The 8242-nt window shown below is 35.6% G+C and overlaps 1 protein-coding gene across 2 annotated transcripts in view; it reads left to right on the top strand.

Annotated features, from left to right (window-relative positions):
- The first annotated feature begins 311 nt into the window (after positions 1–311).
- The window catches only part of LOC127424726 (dipeptidyl peptidase 9-like), a 48731-nt gene continuing 40800 nt past the window's right edge, over positions 312–8242 (top strand). For both annotated transcript variants that reach the window (XM_051670148.1, XM_051670147.1), the window contains exons 1-3: positions 312–462; positions 7454–7544; positions 7632–7870. In XM_051670148.1, the coding sequence (XP_051526108.1) occupies positions 7489–7544; positions 7632–7870 (295 nt within the window). In that variant the 5' untranslated portion in view covers positions 312–462; positions 7454–7488. The remainder of the gene's footprint in view (positions 463–7453; positions 7545–7631; positions 7871–8242) is intronic.

The raw sequence follows: 8242 nt of genomic DNA, 5'->3' as shown, positions 1-8242 counted from the left end.
AAAAGTTCATTTTATTTTTATCGAATATTATGCTATTCTATTTAGATTATTTTAGTTGTAATTTAATATAATGCAATGCAATATAATATATCATTTTTATTATTATGGTTATTAATGTAAACTTTATTTAGATTTTAATGTATTTCTTATCTTTTTGCAGACGAGGAATAACTAAATAACTGAAAGGAAAGTTAATTTTTAGTTTTTATAAGATTTTTTTAAATTTTATTTTAGTTACATTTAATTATTAGTGTTGTATTTCTAAGGTTCTCAATAGACGGAAGGCGGAAGCAGGGGTCCGACAGCTCTTCCGGTGTGTCTGCTGATGTTCGGTTGGTTTTCATCAACACTCATGACTGTCGCTTTGTGCTGCTCTCAGGCTAATGGACACTGTTTTTACAAACAAAAGCGCTTAAGAAACCAACACATCACAGATGAGAGCGGATCTTTGAGGGTCTAACTGTAAGTACCGGCGTGTGATTTGATCAGAGTTTCAGTGATAGTGTTTATAACAATAAGGCGGTTTGATGTGAGGGGCCCGTGTGTAACAGAGGCCGAGAAAGACCTGAAATCAGCTGATCATATCTCATAATCACTGACACATACTCATAATCATCATCGTGTGTCTTGCATGTGATGATGAAGAACTGATGAAGGTGCTTTTGTGTTTAACAGAATAAAGATAAGCTGATGCTGGTGAATAGCACAGAGATAATGTGAACAGGAGATCACGTTCTGATTGTATACTTATTCGTAACTTCTGGCTCTATATGAGATGTAGCATCTAAAAATGATGCTCCATAAGTGTTAATATATTTAAAAGGGTGTAGTCCTGAAATTGACTTGACTTTCCGTTCGCCTTGGTCCATTAGCAGCTCGGCTAACAGTTAGCACCGACAAAACACACATCTGTCCGATCAAACATGTCATTTACACACATCAGCTAATTGTGACTAAAATCACATTAAACACAGAAACATAACACACATAAATGACAGACATATTCCACATAAACCACATCGTTCTTGAGTAAATGTGCGTTAGCCGGTAGTGCAGGCTGTTCGTTCGGCGCTACTGAAGCTAAAAACACAATGGCTCTGTCTCAAACAATTGTAAGCTGTCTATTTAGTACGCAGTTATAGGGCGTCAGGTGCGTGCTACGTTTTAGGCGTAAGGAGCCGTTCAGACCGAACACCAAACTTACAATTTTGCGCCATAAAACCCCCCGAATAAAACAGAACGCAGATGTTTTGAAAAGTTTAAATTATTTTTAATCATGTGGCGTTTAAGTCCTCCTAGGGACTTCGTACTTACGAAGTTGGAGCTCGCAAAATACGATTTGATGTGCGTTCAAGTGATTTTAATCGGAAAGAGTGCACCTGTTTTGTAATTTCGTATTTCTTTCTCTAGCACTAATGCAACAAAATGAAGAGCAATGCCACGTATTAGTTGTGTAATGAATGCTTTATTTTATCAAACGTTTGGCCACATATAGTGATGGGAAATGCACTTTTGTTGCAAACGCTTGTCTTATTTTCATCATTATTTTCAAGTTTTATCATTATTCTTCATTAATAGTACAAATAAAAAATACAATCAAACTAAACTATACAGTCAAAATCCTCAAGTAAAACTAAATTATTACCAATAATAATAATGAACCAGTAATGAATCCTTGCTTACGTCAGGATTCATAAATCAAAACACCCCCAACTCGGAAAGTCGGGGCTCAAAGAAAATCCTGAGTTTCCCCACTTGTAATTACAACTTTGCGGTGGCATTCATGTGTGCTCAGCTCGTAAATGTGATCATTGCGGCATGACTTGAACGCACCATTAACAGGGTCTAAAAAACTCACAAGGTGCTGAAAAAAAAAAACTATTAAAAACAGCATGTTGCTACATAGTTGGCCATTAGTGATAAACGTTCTGAACCTGCTTAAGATGCCTAAAACAAATTGAACGTTCCAACGCATCCATTGCTATGTTTCCATCCAAGTTTCAAATTGAATTTTGTGACAATTGTAAATATCACAACAAGAATTTGTATATTAAGCGTTTCTATTCCAAGTTTTCAAGAGAACAATATCGTCCCTTCTGGGGAAATTGGCACATATTTGAGCAACATTTGAAATGCTTTATGATATTGGTCCGTTGGTTTGTCCAGTTATAAACTAATTATTCAGTTGCATGACTTTTGATGCACATGTAGGAATTTATTCGGTGAATGTTTTTCAATCGCACACGGTAAACCGTAAAATTGTCATTACTTGAAATATCAAGTTGTCTGAAGTATCACTTCAAATGTCAAGTTTTGGGCTCATATCTCAAAAATGTAGGTTCATTAAAGTTATTAATCTTAAAAATCCATAGACTTAAAGGAATATTCCGGGAAAAACCTTGATTTTTGCTTTTTTAAAGAAATGGACGGATGAGTTGAAATTAATTTTGTGGTTATCAACAACATGCAACAAATGCTGTTGATTGAGCTTAACTTGTATTGATCCCGGAATATTCCTTTAAGATTTTAAATGTTAATAACTCAAAATTTTGAGTACAAAATTGAGGCTATGGGGAATACCCTTGCACGTGAATTATTTAATTACGTTTCCTTGGTCATAGGGAACATATGGGGGCATTTAAATAGTTATTATTCAGAATTCAGAGGTTTAATTTTGTAGTATTATTTATGTTGTTTTGTTGCAAATAGTTTTTTCGTGTGATGTCACCATTAGGTTGATCAGTGTACCATTTGGTCAAGTTGGACCCTGTTAAAATGATCACAGTTCTCCTTCGCAACTGAAGTAGAGATCTACATGCATTTCTGTGGAGAATTGTTTAATAAATTACCTAGAATCAGTTATCATCTTTATTTGAGCTGTGCTATTGTTTGATCTAAAATTGAATTCAACAGTAGAAAAAACAATATTTAAATAGCAAATGTAGTTAACTTGTAGAGTTAATTTTATTCTATATGAACACCAAGTTAATTAAACTTAAATGCTTAAGTTTTGGGAGACCCCATTACTCAATGGAATTGAGGGAACGAGTTTACTCAATCAAATGAGTACAATGAACATATTAGGGTTTTGAGTTTAGTTAATGCACATGAGCTCATATAGAAGTAAAAATGATTCTGCACATTTTGGAAAAATTATTCACATCTAGGCGGTCCAGCATTTTTTACGCAATATCCAAAAGAATTCATAAAAATTGTGGGCATCATTCATGAAACACGAGTAGAACTCATTTTTGTTTAAATCATTCATAAAGCCTGTCGGATTCATGAAAGTTTCCGTATTTTCAAAACATTAGTCGGTAAAAGTTTTTACACCTGCCATGTGTAAATCGTGCATGAGACATCCAAACGTGCTGTGTTCTTTTAGACAAACTGCCATGACTACATTTTGATAGAAGTAAAATTAAATAAGTAATGGAAAAGTTAACTAATAGTTAAACGAGTAAAATTAATCTTAATAAATAATAAAAAAAAAGATTTTTTTTAAACCATAGCCTATAATTATTTAGAAATGTTTCTTTGCTGCTTGCATTTATTTTTTCAACGTATAGTTTTTTCTGCTTATCGTTTTTCCAGCAGTAGCAATAGCAATCGTGTGTCTGCAGTAGCTGTGTTTGGACAAAAACACCTTGGCATCCGTATTCCAGGACAAAGCTCATTTTTTACGGCAGAGGCCCGTGCTTTGCTCCTAGCTCTAGAACAGATAGAGAGTACACAACAACGATACTTTTTAATTTGAACAGACTCAAATCTTGCCTCCAAGCACTTGAATCTTTAAAGACATCATCCCATTATTGTCAGCATTCTAGCTAAAGTGGATTCTTTACAGAGACAAAATTGTAACATCTTTGTCTGTTGGATACCAGGTTATATTGGACTGTCAAGTAATGACAAGCAGACACTGCTGCTAAGGAAGCCCTCAAATTGAGAATTACTGAATGTCAAATCCCACCATCAGATCTCAAACCTAGAATAAACTTGTATATCTCAAAAAAGTGGCGAATGGGATCAGTGAGTGTTTTTACATGCACTAATTTTTATCAGTCTGAATAAATTCAATCCAATCGAAGACTGACGCTCTTCGCATGCGCAGAAGTTTTGTTCGGAATACATGTAATCCACATGTAAATTAAATTTTTTATCGGATTGCAAAGTTTAGGGTGTTTATATGTACCCTAAACGTTGCAATCCGATAAAAATTGTAATTTACATGTGGATTACATTCCGAACAAAACTTCTGCGCATGCGAAGAGTGTCAGTCATCGCATTCTGAAGAAGCGGAGAAAGATGGAGAAAGCCACCGTGCATGGCACCAAAGTCCGTAATTGCTATTGTATTTTAGAATCCGATTGAGAAAGTAGTCAGATGCAAACGTTTACATGGCTGACATTTTTCTTTTAAACTGATTGTTTTAGGTCTACACCACCCCTTTTAATCGGATGGAAATTTCAATGAGATTCAGCTCAATCGGTCATTTTAGGTGTTTACATGAAGGCTTTTTCATGAAGGCATGAAGGAAGTATCTTTCATTTATAACGGGATTAAGTTATAATTGTGTAGATTGTAATCTACAGATTGTATAGTACACTACATATACATGCAACCAAATAATCCGTTTATAATCCGACTGAGAGATCAATCGGATTGGATTGAGCTATCAGTCGGATTATAAATGGATGATTTGGTTGCATGTAAATGTAGTTAGTGTTAAAAAACTCAACGAAGTTTATCCTGTTATAAATGAAAGATACTTCCTTTATTTTCACTTTGCATCTAGACATGATCAAACTGTATACACAAGGAGAATCATGTTCAGTTGATAACGTATGATCAATGGTAATACTGTTAAACCCATAAATAAACACATTGTGGGCAGGAGCGTACACAATACACCTGTGGGGGACTCTGAAGCTGATCAGACCAGTATGTGTGTGTTAAATCGCTAAACACTTTTTTAAATAAAAAGCCAACATTCACCACTTGTTTTTATAGATAATAACATGTAAAATGATAAAAATGTGATAGCCTTTATGTAGACTCAGAATTTACATATGTGCATTACCCTCATGCCTTCAGTATTGGTTTCTATGTAAGCTCCAGGTGAATGCAAATGGTTTTGCTGTTGTGTTTTTCCATTTTTATTCATGTGTATTTCATTTTTCCCCAGAAGAAAAGCATAGTTTGTAGAAGTTAACATATTTTGAAATCGTGCTTGTTAACATTTGTGAATAAATTATAAGATTCACATACGTGTCACACTGGTAATTTTTAACATGCATTTTAATTTCCGATTAATCGAGTACTCATTTTTATGTAGGTTAGAAGACTTCACTACAAAATTACTCGAAAATGCCCATCCCTAGTAAAAATAGCACCTTGCTCAAGGGCACAGTGTCAATAGTTCATGACTTGTTCCTTGCAGGGATTGAACCAGTAACCTTCAGGTCATCAGTCTTGAGTTTTTACCACTAGGCCAAACCACTCAAAATAAACCTCAGCCAGTCGTTGCTAATATTGGATTTCTTCAGAAGGTTATGCAGTGCTGCAGGTGCTACAAACAGCCAGGATTTCCCCCACCCTCTAGATACAATGGATGCTTTTCACATATCCGCGTTTGCAGAGCGGAAGTAGAGTCATAGTTGGATAAACTTGAATGGCAGTGAATGGTAAACAAAAACAAATGCAATTTTTGCTCACCCCTTTGCTCCAACAGCAAAAGAAAATATCAACTAAAATATAGAGCGCTGGATAACAGTAGTAAGAAGAGAGAAATAGGCTACATTTTCTGTCACTCCCTCAGCAGCTGCGTTCGATTTTTAAAACTTACTGCAGGGTAATATAATCAAAGTTCAGTGTTATAAATTTACACCAAAAAATGTTAAAAATTGGAAATATAAAAAAGTTTGCTACATTTACGTTGTTTAATAAGGCGGAAGCGCTTCATAACATATCTGTGAAAAGGGTCCATGGATCATCTTCTGCTGTTTGGAACATTAGTATCTATATTACTTCCTCCTCAGTGACATCACTCTGTCACTAACTTCTCTTTCCACACTGTCTCACAGAGCTCAGATAAACAACTGAACATTCCTCATGCTAGTGTTTTTTTTATTTCTGAGGCGTTGCTTGGAGGCACATATTCTCTGAATGACAGCACAGTAGGAATATTCTTGCGAGGGCTGAACATGCAGAGCTATGAATGGTTGTTGCATGTATTTATTTGTTGTCCCTATGGCACAAAACAATCGATATGGAGACAATCTTGGAGAAAATTGTAAAGTGAATACCATTACTAGTGGGGTAGTTCAGCAAAAAATGAGAATTCTGTTTTTTATTTAAAAAAATCCACAGTTTTAGTAATGTGTGGACTTTTCAGACGGTACCTTACTACAGCCTCGACAGTATCAGCCGATTTCAGCACAATGTGTGGACTTTTCAGACAACCCCTTAACCGCCACATGAAAAATGTCCAACTTCTATTAATGTTAAATTTACGGTGACCAGATTACGGGACAAATCGCGTCCTGTATTGATTCGATACAGGATGCATAATTTTATATTTAAATACAGGATGATCCCTACCTGGAGGTCTAATACATTCTCATGAGCAAAGTGTGGGTGCGGAAAATTGTGAGTTTATCGGGAGAAATTGTAAATCGGGAGTACAGCGGGAGGAGGGGTGGAAAAACAGGAGAAACCCGGTAAAATCGGGAGTGTTGGCTGGTATGGTTATTAGGAACTTTGTAGGCCTAAACTGTCAAATTCACACAGCACTTTCTATGTTCTATATGCCAAAATAAAAGCTCCATGTGAAGCTGAAGTAAATACGACAGAAATATATTACTACTGTATGAAACAAATCTAAAACTCATAATAATAATAATAATTCAGTATTATATTATAATATTAAACTTAACTGGATCCCCACAATAATAATTCAGTATTATAATAATATTCAACTGGGTTCCAAAAAATGAGTGCATTTTTTGTGCACCCTGTTCATTCGCAAAAGATCTTTGAGTAAAAATATATGTAATTAGTTAAATAATGCTCTTCGTTGCTTAAATATTGTTATATTTTAGTGTGAATAAATGACGTTTGATGAAATATCATTCTTTCTTGTTCGTTTAGTGAAAAAAAAAAAGTGGATTACTGCATTTTTATTTCATGCATTAAACATTTTAAATCTACTTGGCTACAATGGCCGTTTGGTTGAAATAATGGTTCCTCTGATTAAAATAGAAAACTCTTTTCTGTCAGATCAGAACAAATACATAATTGTTGAGATATATGAAATATCGTCAGTTGGCTGAAAAATATAGAGACATCATTTTTGTTGCCATATCACCTACCCTAACAGTTAATATGCCATTACATTTGGCAAAAAATATCACTGTTTGGGTCAAAAGAAGTGTTTGTTTTCTCCATCCTGCAGGTTGCCAGATCTTGTTGAGGGTTGTGTGCTGGTTAATGTATAGAGGAAAAAGGGTGAAACTTGAAGACGAAACCGAAGGTAGTTGGAAAAGGTATGGCAACTTTTTTTTCTAAAATTTTGCCAGTTTAATATCAAACTGCTCTTGACTGTTTGTCTAATGGGTTGCTGCTGTGTTTAGTTTCGCAGCTGTCAGAATGACTGCAGTCGATGACATCTCAGACAGCACAGAGGTTGTGGAAATGGACGACGTTCCATCCCAGTTCTTCGTGGAGAAGCACTCGTGGGATGGCTTGCGTGACATCATTCACGGCAGCCGCAAGTACTCTGGAATGATCATAAACAAAGCGCCACATGACTTCCAGTTTGTTCAGAAGCATGATGAGTCAGGCCCTCACTCACACCGCCTCTACTACCTTGGTATCTTATATGGAACCGTTTCTATTTTTATTTAATTTTTTTCCAAATAATGTAACCAAATGATTTTCACGACTTTCAGTTCCATTAACGGTTCTTGAACATGCGTTTTTTTGCTCACCCTTACAAAAAAATCAAACTAGCCGCAAACTTGCCATAAATTTGCCGCTTGTTATTTTCACATGCAGATGAGCTTTTGACTTGCCTCAAATGTTGGCAAGAAGCTTGCAGCTCTTCGCCAGTAGTGGTGAATCTCCTTTGGCAACAATGGACAATTTGCCGCAAAGCTCATTTGCATGTGAAAATTGTCAGTGGCGAATTTGCCATGAACTCTTGCTTTTCATAAGGGCATGTGGACAGAACACCATACTTAAA

This window comes from Myxocyprinus asiaticus, chromosome 33 (genome assembly GCF_019703515.2).
Source record: "Myxocyprinus asiaticus isolate MX2 ecotype Aquarium Trade chromosome 33, UBuf_Myxa_2, whole genome shotgun sequence".
NCBI classification, from domain to species: Eukaryota; Metazoa; Chordata; class Actinopteri; order Cypriniformes; family Catostomidae; genus Myxocyprinus; species Myxocyprinus asiaticus.
This window is presented reverse-complemented; position numbering and strand designations above follow the sequence as displayed.